Source organism: Cervus elaphus, chromosome 20 (assembly GCF_910594005.1).
Source record: "Cervus elaphus chromosome 20, mCerEla1.1, whole genome shotgun sequence".
Classification (NCBI taxonomy): domain Eukaryota; kingdom Metazoa; phylum Chordata; class Mammalia; order Artiodactyla; family Cervidae; genus Cervus; species Cervus elaphus.
In genome coordinates, this window is record NC_057834.1 from 139,578,501 (window position 1) to 139,592,867 (window position 14,367).

Here is a 14,367-nt window from a genome sequence, read left to right on the forward strand (position 1 = left end):
TCCGGGGTCCTCACTCCCACGATCCTCACTCCCACGGTGCTCACTCCCACAGTCCTCATTCCCATGGTCCTCACTCACAGGTCCTCACTCCGGGGTCTTCACTCCCACGGTCCTAACTCCTACGGTCCTCACTCCCACGATCCTCACTCCCACGGTGCTCACTCCCATGATCCTCACTCCCACGGTGCTCACTCCCACAGTCCTCACTCCCACGGTGCTCACTCCCGGGTCCTCACTCCGGGGTCCTCACTCCCACGGTCCTAACTCCCACGGTGCTCACTCCCATGGTGCTCACTCCCACGGTACTCATTCTCACAGTCCTCACTCCTGGGTCCTCACTCCCACAGTGCTCACTCCCACGGTGCTCATTCCCATGGTCCTCACTCCCACAATGCTCACTCCCACGGTCCTCACTCCCACTGTGCTCACTCCCACGGTCCTCACTCCCACAGTGCTCACTCCCACGGTGCTCATTCCCATGGTCCTCACTCCCACTGTGCTCACTCCCACGGTCCTCACTCCCAGGTCCTCACTCCAGGGTCTCACTCCAGGGTCTCACTCTGGGGTCTCAGTCCCAGGGTCCCCCTCTGGGGTCTCTCTCCCAGGTCTCACACCCAGGGTCTCACTCCCAGGGTCTCTTTTTGGGGTCCCCCTCTGGGGTCTCACTCCAGGGTCTCACTCTGGGGTCTCTCTCCCGGGTCTCTTTTCAGGGTCTCACTCTGGGGTCTCAGTCCCGGGGCCCCCCTCTGGGGTCTCACTCCGGGGTCCCCCTCTGGGGTGTCACTCTGGGGGGCCGGGCAGCAGCGTCGGCTCAGTGTCTGGGACTCACTGAGCTGCTGTAGGTGGGACGGGGGCACAGTGGTCATGCCCAAGCTCGGGTCCTGGGGTGACCCCGGCCCCCCTGGAGCTGACGTGGAGGAGAAGGCCTTCTGTCTGGGCAGATGTAAGCGGAAGAGGCCGGGCTGGGGTCCCAGGAGCACGGATCAGGCTGAGCTTGTACCAGGCGTGGCGGGAGGGCAGGGCTGAGCCCAGAAAGCCCCTGTCCCAGCAGCCTGGCCGGAGATCAGAGCCAGGTGGGGGGTCTCGGCCTCACGAGGGTCTTCAGGGAGGATAGAGGGGGTGAGGACAGGCAGGTAGAGGCTGGGCAGCGGTCACGCAGCACGCCCTGGACGGGAGGGAGCCTTGGGGAGCCTCGGGACCAGGGTCTCAGGACGCCAGAGGACAGGGCGCTGGGTCCTTGGGGGTCATGAGGGGACCCTGCCCTGTCGCTCTAGAGCCCCCGGGGCGGACATTCACCGCCAGTTCCTCCCTCAGCACGTCACTCACGGCCTGAACCTCACGGCGGACACCGCAGGGCCGGTGGGCAGCCGGGCACATCCCGACCCCGGGCAATCTCTCTCGCCGCCCTCTCACATCCGGAGCGCTCATGCCACTTCAGAATTGGCTGCCTCGGCCCCCGGCGTTCACACATCTTCCCCGTGGTCAGTGCCGGGATCTGCCCCGTGCGAAGGCCCTGCCCTGCCCTGGGCTCTGGAGAGCACCCAGACCCCCCCGGCGGGCCACCTTCCTGCAGCCAGGAACCCACAGGGCCGAGGCCAAATGCCGCCCGGTGCCCGGGAGCCCAGGACCAGCCTCTGGGGACCCAGGTCCCCAGGCCTCCTACCCGGGACCCCGGGGTTCCTGCCACTCCCAGGCCTGTTCGGAGCGCTTCCGCAGCCGCTGAGCTGCTCTGGAGGGCCAGGCCAGACCGTGCCCACTGCATGCTCGCTGCCCCGGCTCGGCCCTGCCCCACCCCATCCCCGGGCCCCCGCGGCCCCTCCCTGTGGACAGGGCGGCCGGCCTCGTTCTCCAGGAAGCCATGTGGGTGCAACCCGGTCCTGCTACCGGTATCCAGCCCCTCGGTCCACGGGGCTCTGGGCCCGCTGGGTGGGGTTCAGGCCCCTCCCTGCCAAGCCCCACTGTGAAAACCGGGGGACCGCCTGCTCCAGGGGTGCCAAAGGCAGGGGCTCTGCCTCCCAGCATCCCCAGAGAGACCCAGGGCGGAGGTCAGGGCAGCCCCACAGAGGCGCACTGGGCCTGGGCTGGAGCTCTGTGACCGCTCTCCCTTCCTCACCTGAGCTCGGAGCAGCTCCAGGATGGCAGGACAGCCTCCCCGTTCACAGCTGGCCTCGGGGGACCTCAGCCTCGCCCGGTCCTCCCCAGGGCGGTGTGGTGCCCCCCTGACTCCGGTGGATTCACGGGGGTGTCTGGCGGCGGTGCCAGGACCTGCCAGCCCCAGGGGTCTCTCGTGCATGTCTTTCAGAGGCTGGAGGACACCATCCTGAGCCCCATGGCCAGCAGAGAAGACCGCGCGCTGACTGTGCGCGGGGGACGCTGGCGGGCCTCCCCCACCCCCGTGCCTGCCCGCATCCGTGAGATTGTGGCCGGCAGCCTGGCCGAGGGGCCTCCCCAAGGTGAGGGGATGCCCCAGGGGAGTGGCAGGGCGGTTGTGGGAGTCCAGCCCCAGGGAGCCCAGCCCCCCAACCCCGTGCCCTGGCTCGGCTGGCCCCTCCCGGCCTGTCACCGTGCCCTGCGCTAGGGTGAGACTCACACCCTCCCACGGAGTCACCCACGGAGCCAGAAGCTCACACACACAGCGTGCTCACCCCTGAGCTGCAGAGACCGTCCCCACCCAGCGTGCATTTCTGTTTGTGACTCTTGGCGACTGCCAGTCTTGTTTCTCACTGGATGAGTGAGAATCCTAAAGGCTGGCCCTCAGGAAGCGCAGGTGCAGAGTGGCGGCCTGCCCATCGGCCCCACTGCCGGCCCTCTCACTGTCGGTCACTGTGGCCACCAGCCTGGCCCCAGGCCATGCTCCTGACCCCTCGTGCGTGGGTCCCAGAGACCCCTTTCAGTAGTAAGGACCTCTCCAGCCTCCGAGAGGAGCCAGGGCCTCGCTGTGTGTGTTAAGGAACAAGAGAGCCCTGCGTACTTAGACCAGCACTTACTACTCAGGGGGACAGCACCCTGCGGCCCTGAGACAGCGGTTCTCAAGCCCATTGGGGGTGGGGGTGCCCAGCGTCCAGGCCGCCCCCACAGACCCTCTGCTGTGCTGGTTTGGGCTGCACTCGGGAGAGATGTGAGTGGGCACGTGCCCACCCAGAGGAGAGGAGGGTCTGCTCCTCTGCACCGGGGGCCCCTGGGCCAGGGTGGACAGGCCTCCAGACTGGGGGCTGGCCCAGCCGCAGGCTGACCCTGCTGCTGCGTCTGCAGGGCTGCGGGAGCCCCCAGCCGCTCCAGGCCCTGGGTCGGAAGAGCACGCGCCCCTGCAGGACGAGCTGTCCCGGCTGGAGGGCCTGCTGGCCCAGGCGGGCGCCGAGCAGGATGAGCTGGCTGGCAGGTACCACGTGGTCAGCGAACGGGTGAGTGCTCAGGGCGCCTGGCAGCCTTCCCTGGGGTGACCCGCGGGCCCGCCAGCAGGGGGACGACAGTGGCCGGCCACGGCCGAACCCTGCGCCGCAGAGAGAGAAACAGGCTGGATCAGGCAGGGGAGGTAGTACGGTGCCCAGGGGTCCCGACCCAGCTTAAGCAATGACTTGTGCCCACCTGCCGAGCCCCAGGGGGGCCAGGACAGTCCTGACCTGTGGGGCCAGCGCCCTGCCCAGCGCGAGCACGTGGACACACCTGCCAAGGGGAGGCGGGCAGGCTGGAAGGACCTACTGCACCCCGGTCTCGCCCCTCACAGCCGAGGTGGACAGACAGGCCCTGGGCACACCCTCAGTGCCCCCAGCGGCCACAGGCCCTGCCAGGGTGACCGGCTGCAGCCAGAGGCCATTCATGCCCAACCTGTGGGGCCAGGAGGGCCTCCTGGTGTGCGGGCGGGGAACCTGAGGCGGGGAGGAGACGGAGGTCACCGGGCAGGGCCTCTGTCTCATGTCCACCGCCCCAAGTCGTGACGGCCTCGGAGGAGGACGGGGTGGGGTGCCCGGCCCACAGTGGGGGTGCTCAGAGCCCCTGTGTCTGCACGGCCCCCCACTCCATGCAGCGGGACAGACGACCCCAGATGAAGGAACAGGCTCACGGCAGGGCCCAGCCGTGCAGGGCCACGCTGCGGGCTGAGACCTGACCCAGTCCGGCCCTTTCTCTGGTGTGACCAGTGACCGCGGCTGAAATCCCCAGCCGGCCATGCCTCCTCCCGGGTCCTGATGGCTTCCTGGGGTCTGTGGCATGCCCAACCCCACAAAGGGGCCCTGGGACCCCCGTCATCACCCACAGCCCCCTGAAGGGGCCCCGGGACCCCTGTCCTCAACCCCAGCCCCATGAAGGGACCCCCAGCCCCCACCCCCGTCCTCACCCCCCAGCCCCATAAGAGGGCCCCCCCACCCCCGTCCTCACCCCCAGCCCCACAAGAGGCCCCCCACCCCCATGCTCACCCCCAGCCCCACAAGAGGCCCCCCACCCCCGTCCTCAGCCCCACATCCCCCCTCCCCGGGAGCTCCTCCGGCAGGACAGGCGGGCCGGGAGCACTGGGTGAGCTCGCCGCCCTCCCCCTCCCCGGCAGCGTGGAGCTGGGGGTGGGGGCGTCTTCCTAGCACAGGGTGGGGAGATGTTGGGAACAAGAGGCCAGTGGGAATAAAAGCCGCAGAAGCCCTGCAGCCAGATTAGGAAACCGAGTGAGTCAGTGAGATCCCGGCTCCAGGCCTCGCCTGCCCCCCGCGGGTGTCCGCCCCCCGCGTGCGGACCACGGAGGAGCCTGGTCTCCCTGAGTGCCCCCAAGGAGACCGGGTGGGGCGGCGTGGGGGTGGGCGTGGCTGCTCCGTGGGTGTCTGTCTCCTTCCTCGCTGGGTCCCCCAGCCCTATCCCAGCGCCCCCTCAGCCCCACCACGGGCCCCAGGGGAGCCCCGTCCTCCCCACCTCCCCCACCGGCCTCCTTGGCCCCAGGCACTGCCGCAGGTGAGCCCTCGGTTCTCCTGGTCTTCCTGTCTCAGCCCCCGCCAGCTGGCCCCCTGGGCCTGTTGCAGCCCCTCCTCGGACCCCAGAACGTTTTCTGGGTGCAGATCTGGGTGGCGCCCCCGGCCCCCAGCGGCCCCTTTCCCTCAGAGCAAGTTTCCCATCCACTCAGCCCTGCAGACTCAACAGTGGTCTGGACCAGTTCCTGGGGCTTCCTTACCACCAGACCCACCTGAGGGCTGCAGGCCCACCTACTGTGGGGTGGCCTCGTCCCCTGCTCGATGAGGGGCTGGGGGCAGACAGAGGTTCAAGCACAGGCAGAAGGGGCAGGGTGGGACCCCACGCGCACTCACTCCCGTGCGGGTGACCGTAGTCCGGCTCCACATCCCCTCGCCTGGCCTGATGCGAGGCCTCCTCCACTGGCTGCGGCACGAGGCGCAGGGCCGCCGTGGGGATGGCCACCAGCCTGACCCCTCTGACCAGACCCCAGTCAACCGCACCCCTGATCTCAGCCTGAACCCCACCCCAGCTGGGGACCCCCGGAGCCCTCCCACCCATCCCAGAGAGGGTGCTGTGCCTAAGCCGCCCGGCCCGCGGGACTGGGAAGCAGCTGGCCAGGTGGGTCAACGCCCTCTCCAGCTGCAGGCCCGGCTGGAGGCCACCAAGGCCCAGCTGCAGAGGTCGGAGCTGGAGCGCAGTGTGGACCTGGAGGAGGCCCTGGGCCGTCTGGAGGCGGCCGAGCAGAGGTGAGGCCGGGCAGGCGTGGCCGGCAGGGCTGCAGGGAGCCGCGGGCAGGGCAGGTGCCCCGGGCTGTTGGCGACTCCTCCAGAGTGACTCGGAGTCAGAGCCTGCGGGAGGGGGCGGGGGGGTTGCAGGGCAGGGCAGGGTGGGGGCCACACCCCTGGGCCTCAGTCTGCTCCCTGCTGTGCCACCCCAGCCCCCCACCCCCACCTGCCACAGCTGGGGCCGGGGCTCTGGCCCATGCTACGGGCAGGCATCTGAGCTGCCCGTGGGCCTTGGTTGGCCTGGCCAGTCCTGGGGTGTCTCTGGGTTCCCCCCCAATCCCACTCCTCTTCCCACTCCAAGCCTGACCCCCAGGCCCCTCTGGCTTCAAGCCACTCTGCAGTCATGACCGGGCTCATTTGCACACTGTGGGTAATTGTATGTCACCCCCAGCCCCCCAGAGGGAGCCCCGAGCCCCAGGACACGCCCCTGGAGGGAAGAGCATCTCGCCAAGGTCCCTGCCGAGGGGAGCAGGCGGGGCGGGGCCCCCAAGGCAGCTCTGTTGCCAGACCCGGGAAGGTTAAGCCGTCTATGGCTTGCTTCCTGGACTTGCTTCCTCCTCAGGGACACTGGCAAAGGATTAGTGTTGAGAAGCGTCTTGAAAACCAGTTTTGGAGAAGTGGGGGGTAGGGGCAGGGGATGCAGAAAACCTCCAGGAGGCTGATGCCCCCAGAGCAGAGAGGGGCAGAGAAATCCCTGTGGCCTCGCAGCCTGGCCGAGAAGTATGGGTTCTGCAGGGTTTGGGGTCCCCGACTGCAGCCACACATAGGCCTGCCTTGCGGGGAGAGGGGCCCACAGTCACAGAGGGGCTGCCCCTTCCCCGGGGCATGCCTGACCCCTCTCCCCCAGCCCGCCCCGCGACAGGGACGCGCCCCCCTCCCAGCCCTGGTTCCCTCGGCTGAGGCTCCCAAGCCCTGAACCTCTTGCTGCTCTGGAGGTTCATCTCCACACCCTGGAGTGAACAGCCAGCCGTAGTCGTGAGGGCAGAGCCAGGGAGCTCGGCGTGGGGGGAGGAGGGGACAACAGATACGTCGGGGGGAGCGGGGTGCCAGAGGGGGCCCGAGGCAGGCCTCCGTTTTCTGTGCACGGGGGATCCTCCGCAGGCGGTCAGCGCCACTTAGGAGCGGCGGGGCTGCAGTCGAGCTGGGGTCTTCTGAGCCCAGGAGGTCTGGGGCCTGGGGATCTGAGCATGTCTGTAGGGGAGGCCACCCACCTACGATCACGCTGCCGCATCCCTGCCTGTCCAGGAGCACCAGCCTCTCCCAGGTGAACGCCCTCCTGCGGGAACAGCTGGAGCACATGCGGAAGGCCAACGACAGGCTGGCCGAGGAGCTGGCCAGGACGACGGGCAGTGTGCTCCGTCTGCGGGCCGAGCTGGAGCTGCGGGAGGCACAGCGCCGGACCCACAGAGAGGTGCTCCCCGGCTCCCGCTCGTGGGCAGGGGGACGCCCAGCTCGGTGCCCGCGGCTGGGGCGGGGGTGGGCAGCGAGGACCGGGAAGGGGTGAGCTGGTGGCTGCCCCCCGCCACACCACGGCCCCCTGCTCGGCCTGGCCACAGCTGTCTGTGGAGTGGGGCTCACCAGGTGGAAAGTCCCCACTTTGAGACAAGGAGCCAATGGCCGGACTGGGAAGTTGGGTGAGGGCTGAGCCCTGGCCCCGGCATGGTCGCCCTGCGCTGGAGGGAGGAGTCTCTGCGGGCTGGATTCCGGGCCAGCAGGGGCCCCGCGGCCTCTTCCAAAACCTTCAGCCCTGGGTGGGGTCCAGGCACGGGGCTCCGGCCTCAGCCTCGCTGCAGTGGCGATGCCGTGTGGACCATGTGGGGTGGTCGCCAGCTGCAGGACATGCAGCGTGGAGTAGGGCAGGACTTGAGACGGTCAGCTGCGCCTGTGCCTGGCTGCGCCTTCCCTGATCTGCCCTGGATGCCCCCGGGGCCCCCCAGCGCCTGCCAGCAGCCTCCAGGGCAGGATTTCTCCCCGGCAGTGGGGCAGAGGCCCAGGCGGTCCCCGGGCCCCCGGCCTCAGGCCGACGCTGCGCAGGGGTCCCTCGGACAAGCCCACCGCGGAGGGACCATCCTGGCTCTTTCCACATGGACCTGGTGGAGCAGAGGCCGCCCCCACTGTGTAGACACGGCCCCTCCTGCCAGACAGCTGTCCCGGGACAGGAGGGTGTCAGATGGGCGTGGGGAGAAGGCACGGCCTTTCCAATAAGATCAGTCCTCACAGGGCGCTGGGCTGCTGTGGGGCCAGTGAGACGGGGTGGACACCTCACCCCCAGCCTCAGTTGGACAGCAGAACAGGCGCCCCGGAGACGGACCTTGGGTTCAATCTGGCACCAGCCGATCAGGGCTCTTTACTCCCCCTTGGCCTTGAACACCACTCCCACTTGCTGGCAGCTGTTTTTCTCAGCACCTTAGTGACATCCTGGCTTGTCTCCTGGCTTCCAGCCTGCCAACACCCGCCGACCCCTGACTCCTCTGGCGGGCATCGCACTCTGGCCACTGGGGATTCTCTGCTGTGACTTCCTGTGACCGCTGACTGCAGAATTCTATTATGCTTCCACTCATCAGGGTTCCTTCTCTCCTTGTTTGGGGAAGCCTCTGTTCTGTCTTCCACAGTTGCCCGAGTCCCACTTCCCCCTCCCCACCCACCCTTTCTAGGCTCCCTCCTATGCTCTTAACCTCCCCTCCTTACCACCCTGATCTGTGTCGTGGGTAATTTTTTCAAGTCCACCCTGCCGCTCATCAGTTTTCTCCCCTGGTATCAAATCTCTGTTAAACCTGCCTATTTCGCTTAACTTCTAATACTGTATTTTTCATCTTTAAAAGCTCTGACTTTTATTCTATTTTCTGCATATCTTAGTCTCCTATTTTCAAGCCTCTGTTGTGTTTGTTGATGCATGCTAGAAAGCAGTTATTTTGTAGCCTGTTTCTGATGTTCTAATATCTGAACTCCTTCAAGGTCTGAGTTCATTGTTTCTGCTGGTTCTGACCATGGTGCTGGGTGTCTATGTGTCTTTGGTGGTTTTCTGATTTCTTCAGTTAAGAGCCGTGTAGTATCCCTGGAACACTGAGAATTCTTTGAAACCTGGAATGAACATGGTACATTCCAAAAAAGATTTTCATTTGCTTCAGGCAGATTCTAGGGACTCTGATAATCTTTGGGGCCACATGGAAGTAAATTTTCAGCTTTAACTTACTGTTTTTTCAAACCACCCAGGTTTTGTGAATCTAGGCTGAAAACTGCACCAAGGCTAACTCATGGCTCCAAATCCAAATCTCCAAGATTTTTCCTTCCTGTCTTGGTCCCTCCAGGCTGCTGGAGCAGAAATACCCCAGCCCCGGGCTTGTAAACAAACATTTCCCACAGCTCTAGAGGCTGGAAGCTAAAGATCAAAGTGCCAGCCCCTTCAGCGGCTGGTGAGGATGAGGACCGCTGTCTAATCACAGATGATGCCTTCTGGCTATCCGCTCAAAAGGCAGAAGGGAGGGAGAGCTCGTGGGGCCCCTTCTGTAAGGGCACTAACACCCTTCATAGCAGTGGGGCTGAAAAACCCCACCTCCGGATACTCTCACGTGGGTGATTAGGTTTCAACATGTGAATTGCGGGGGACACTGCCCCTCCGACTGTGTGTGTGTGTGCGTGTGCGTGCGTGTGCGTGTGCGTGTGTGTGTGTGTGTGCATGTGTGTGTGCATGCGTGTGTGCATGTGTGTGCTGGTTCACCATCCACTTCACCTCCTTACAGTGCCTGCAGACAGCCGTGTGTGTGTGTGTGTGCTGGTTCACCTCCTTACCACCCCTGCAGGCAGCCGTGTGTGCGTGTGTGTGTGTGTGTGTGTGTGTGTGCATGTGTGTGCTGGTTCACCATCCACTTCACCTCCTTACAGTGCCTGCAGACAGCCGTGTGTGTGTGTGTGTGCTGGTTCACCTCCTTACCGCCCCTGCAGGCAGCCGTGCGTGCATGTGCGTGTGTGTGTGTGTGCATGTGTGTGCTGGTTCACCATGCACTGCACCTCCTTACCGCCCCTGCAGGCAGGTGTGTATGTATGCGCGTGTGTGCAGGTCTGCCTGCCTCTAGCGCACCTTGCTTAGAGTGCAGCCTGAGGGGTCACTGCTCTAGGTGAGTAGACTCCCCCTTGGGTGGGCCCAAGCTTTGCTCTCTGTCCTCGGAGCCCCTGTGGTCAAAGAAACAAGTTCAAGCTGCTGTTTGCCAAGTCACTCTCGAGTCAGGAACTTTACCCGTCCCTGGCCTGCATGTGCCTAACTGCACCGGCCACCCAGCCTCGCGTCCAGACGCTGTGGAGTCTGGCGTGTCCTGTACTTCCGTCGGTGTCGGGCAGGCAGGGCTGGGTGTCCACCCCTCCGTGTCACCGGGGCTCCTGATGACCGCAGTGGGCGGGGGGGCGTGTACACAAGGCTCTGGGCCAGGACCAGTGGTGCTCCCAGAGACTATGCACCGCAGGGGCTTTTAGGCTCGTGGGGGGACCTCAGGTGGGGGTCGGGGAGAGGGCTCAGCAAAGGGCTCGTGAAGGTGGGAGTGCGGGTCTGCAGCCAGAGGGCCTTCGGTGAGAGCACTTGGTCTGAAGCAACAGTGAGGAGCGCTGGGGCTCCAGCAGGTGGAGGGGCTCTGGGGGCCCTCAGAGCCCGGCTCTGGGCTCAGCCCGGCCACCGGGCGGGGCCCGCGGAGGCTGCAGGGCCCGGCTCTGGGCTCAGCCCGGCCACCGGGCGGGGCCCGCGGAGGCTGCAGGGCCCGGCTCTGGGCTCAGCCCGGCCACCGGGCGGGGCCCGCGGAGGCTGCAGGGCCCGGCTCTGGGCTCAGCCCGGCCACCCGGCGGGGCCCGCGGAGGCTGCAGGGCCCGGCTCTGGGCTCAGCCCGGCCACCGGGCGGGGCCCGCGGAGGCTGCAGGGCCCGGCTCTGGGCTCAGCCCGGCCACCGGGCAGGGCCCGCGGAGGCAGCGCCAAGGCTGGGGCTCTGGCTCTGGGCTTCAGCAGAGTTCCCTGCAAGGCTGGCCTCGCTGCCTGCACGGGTCTGCATCCTGCTGCCTCAACTCTCGCCCACACCCCACCCCCTAACTCCCAACGCCCCACCCCACCTCCCCACCCCCGCTGCCCACACCCCACACCCCCACCCCACGCCCCACCCCCACTCCCACACCCACCACCCACACCCCATTCCCACACCCACTCCACACCCCACCCCACCTCCCCACCCCCACTGCCCACACCCCGTTCCCACACCCACCCCACACCCCACCCCACCTCCCCACCCCCACTGCACACACCCCACCTCCCCACCCCCACTGCCCACACCCCATGCCCCACCCCCACTCCCACCTCCCCACCCCAGCTGAGTGCTGCCTTCGCCCCCATGGGGACCAGGCTGAGGGGGTCCTGGTTCTGGAGCTGGGGGTGCTCACCCCCACAGCCTCTGGGAGGGGAGCCAAGCTCTGTCCCAGGTAGGGGGCAGTCTGATTGTTGGGGAGAAGAAGGGGTCACAGAGGCTGATGACGAGGTCTGCCCCCCACCTCCGGTGCTGGAGGAGCGGTATGGGGGTGAATGGGGTCGCAGGCCCCCCACCACTCAGCCTGGCCTCCGCCTCTTGCCTGCAGGCCGGGCACACCCACTCGGGACAGCCCCAGGACGCCCTCCTGCAGAGGCAGGTCACTGCACTCCGGGGACACCTGGCCGAGCTGCGTGCAGCCACCGAGAGGTGCGTGCCCACCCGCAGGCCCGAGGGGGACAGGGCGCCCTGGGGGAGGTGGCCGAACGCACAGAGTGGGTCAGGGAGCCGGGCGGCGAGAGCCGGCAGGCCAGTCGGGGAGCCGCCGTCAACAGTGGCAAACTGACTTGCACGGAGCTCTGGGGCCTGGCCAGGCACCTCAGCCCGGCTGTCCTGGGCCCTTGAGTCTCAGACGGTCCATGTCCCAGTCCAGGCAGACAGCCCGTCCTGTGCGTCCTGGCCCAGCCCTGCCCATCCCTGCCCGGCTGTGATGCCACCTGTGGGTCCTCTCCTGAGGTGGGCAGACCTCTGGCCTGAGACCAGACCCCGCCTGGCCCAGCCGGCGGGCAGCCCCCAGGCTGAGGCCACAGACACCCCCGAGGCTCAGCCGGGTGTGCCCTGGTCTCGCAGGGGCCTTGCTGACCTGCGGGCAGACGTGGCCAGGATGGCCCGGCGCCTACACACGGCCTGCCTGAACCTCGGCTCCAACCTGCGGCTGACGGCCGGCAGCACGGCCGCTGCCCTGGAGCAGCAGCTGCGGGACAAGATGCGGGAGACGCTGCAGCTGCAGGGCCGCTGGGCCGCGGAGAAGGCGGCCCTCCAGGCCAGGTGTGTGGGCGCCCAGGGCTCTGGGTCTAGGGAGGCCCAAGGGAGGCCCGGGGTCAGAGAAGAAGCTGGTTCCTGGGAAGCAAAGACAATAAACCGTCAGAGGCGATCCAGTCACAGGGAGGGGCAGGGCGCGACCAGGTCGGGTTGGGCCGAGGAAGCCTCGCTGCGGGGCTGGCGAGCTGAGTCTGGGTCACAGTGGGAGCTCGATGCTGAACTCGGGGTCTGCACTGACCCCCGAGGCAATGGGAGCCGCTGAAGTTTCTAGAGCGGGAGAGGGCATCTGACCACAGTGGGGGGTCAGAGGTGGCCGACAGCCGCAGGCAGGCTGCACGCACCATGGAGGAGGCAGACAGAGCTGGGCTCCCAGGCCTGCCAGTGCCCTGGGCTTGGATCTTGGCACAGACGGCCCTGCCCCACCCCACTGTCCCCAGACTCTCAGAGCAGACGCTGCTGGTGGAGAAGCTCACCGAGCAAAATGCGAGCGAGAGAGCCATCTCTTCCCTGAGAACCGACGCGCAGAGACTGGTGCGCGGCTGGGAGGGGGCGGCTGGCGGTCGGGGCCTGGGCCTCGCTGAGCAGCCCCCGACCCCCGTCCCCCCAGGAGTCCCAGCACAGCGGAGGAGGCCCGGCAGCCCCGGGGGACTTGAGAGCGGAGGTGGAGACCCTGCGGCTCCTCTTGGACAGCATCACACAGGTGCAGGCCCGGCTGGGTCCTTCCCACACGGACAGCCGATGGGCTACAGGGCCCCTGTGGTTCAGGCTGGTCTGGGAGATGGTCTGGAAGCACCTGTGTGACCTGAGCCCTGGGCTCTGTCCTCTCTGCGCCCTGAAGGTGGCCCAGGCAGACGCGGGGAGCGAGGAGATGGTGAAGAGCAGCGGTGCTGAAGGCGAGAGCCCCCCACATGCTGGGTCCCCCCTGACGGCTGAGTCCTCGCCCCCAGCCCGCTCCCCGGTCGCCCTGGACTCAGCACTGTGGGCCGTGCGGGCAGCTATTCAGAGGCGGCGGCAGCGGGAGCAGGTGGGCACAGAGCCTGCCAGGCTGAGAAGGGCTGCTATGGGCCTGCCCATGACCCTCAGGAGGCTGACCCCAGGAGGCTGACCCCCAGGAGGCTGACCCCAGGAGGCTGACCCCACTGGGGGCTGACCCCCAGGAGGCTAACCCCCCAGGCGCCTGGCCGTGCACCTCGGGTGGGTCTCTGGTCAGAACTGCGCCCTTTCTCTGGGAGTCCAGGGCCCTGGCTGGCTTCTGTGTTCAGAGGCCTGGCCCAGCCACAGGGGTTCACTGCACCCCCACTACCGGGCAGGAGCTGCTCCAGCAGCTGGAGTCAGCAGAGGCGAGGGCCGCGGGCCTCCAGGAGCAGCTGTCTGAGAGTCAGAGGGAGCTGCAGGCCTCAAGAAGCCTCCTGCAGGAGGAGCGCCAGGACCTCCTGGGCAAGCTGGAGGCACAGAGCCGGGAGGCGCAGTGGAGCCATGTGACCAGCGAGCTCCTGGGGAGGTGAGGCCAGCGGGCAGGGCCACCTCCTCCATGAGGCCCTCCAGGAGAAGCTCCTGGGGAGGTGAGGCCGGCAGGCAGGGCCACCTCCTCCATGAGGCCCTCCAGGAGAAGCTCCTGGGGAGGTGAGACCAGCGGGCAGGGCCACCTCCTCCATGAGGCCCTCCAGGAGAAGCTCCTGGGGAGGTGAGGCCGGCAGGCAGGGCCACCTCCTCCATGAGGCCCTCCAGGAGAAGCTCCTGGGGAGGTAAGGCCGGTGGGCAGGGCCACCTCCTCCACGAGGCCCTCCAGAAGCAGAAGTGAAAACATCCAGATGGAAGCTGCCTCCCTCCCCTCGCCCCCAAGCCCTGCCTGCACTGAGCACCCCTCCTCCCGCTCTGGGCCCATCTGGGCTGTGGCCAGGACTCACCTTCCCAAAGCCCAGGCTGAGCATGAGCCCTGCCCCTCTGCCCCACCTCCCAGATGCCCCTCCTGGGACCAGGCTGTATTCTGGCCCCGCTGCCCCATTCCCACTGCTGAGAGTCCTCTAGAGGTCTGGGCCATCCCTCGCAGGTGGTCCACAGACCCCCAGTTCCCTGCCCGCCCTCCTGGCGTGTCCCGTGGGTCTGGCGTCTCCTGGTGCACTTGGCCAGGAAGCTGTCTGAATGCTTCTGTTCACGTCTGACTGCCCCCAGGGCAGGTGGTGGTGAGGGGCGGGAAGAGAATCCCGAGCATCTGTAGTCCAGGGCTTCCCAGACCCACACGCTGCCTGAGCCGGAGTGTGGGGCAGGAGTGTGCTGGCAGCCCAGGAAGGCTTCCTGCAGGAGGGCGCCGTGAGGAGTGGACCGACAGCCTCCCA

At 67.1% G+C, this 14,367-nt stretch overlaps 1 protein-coding gene across 1 annotated transcript in view; it reads left to right on the forward strand.

Annotated features, from left to right (window-relative positions):
- Window positions 1–864: 864 nt before the first annotated feature.
- The window catches only part of CROCC2 (ciliary rootlet coiled-coil, rootletin family member 2), a 45,351-nt gene continuing 31,848 nt past the window's right edge, over window positions 865–14,367 (forward strand). The window contains 12 exon segments of the mRNA XM_043876396.1: window positions 865–943; window positions 1,315–1,481; window positions 2,303–2,453; window positions 3,253–3,401; window positions 5,569–5,675; window positions 6,960–7,125; window positions 11,319–11,419; window positions 11,840–12,037; window positions 12,469–12,562; window positions 12,639–12,731; window positions 12,870–13,055; window positions 13,342–13,532. Coding sequence (XP_043732331.1) covers window positions 865–943; window positions 1,315–1,481; window positions 2,303–2,453; window positions 3,253–3,401; window positions 5,569–5,675; window positions 6,960–7,125; window positions 11,319–11,419; window positions 11,840–12,037; window positions 12,469–12,562; window positions 12,639–12,731; window positions 12,870–13,055; window positions 13,342–13,532 — 1,682 coding nt within the window.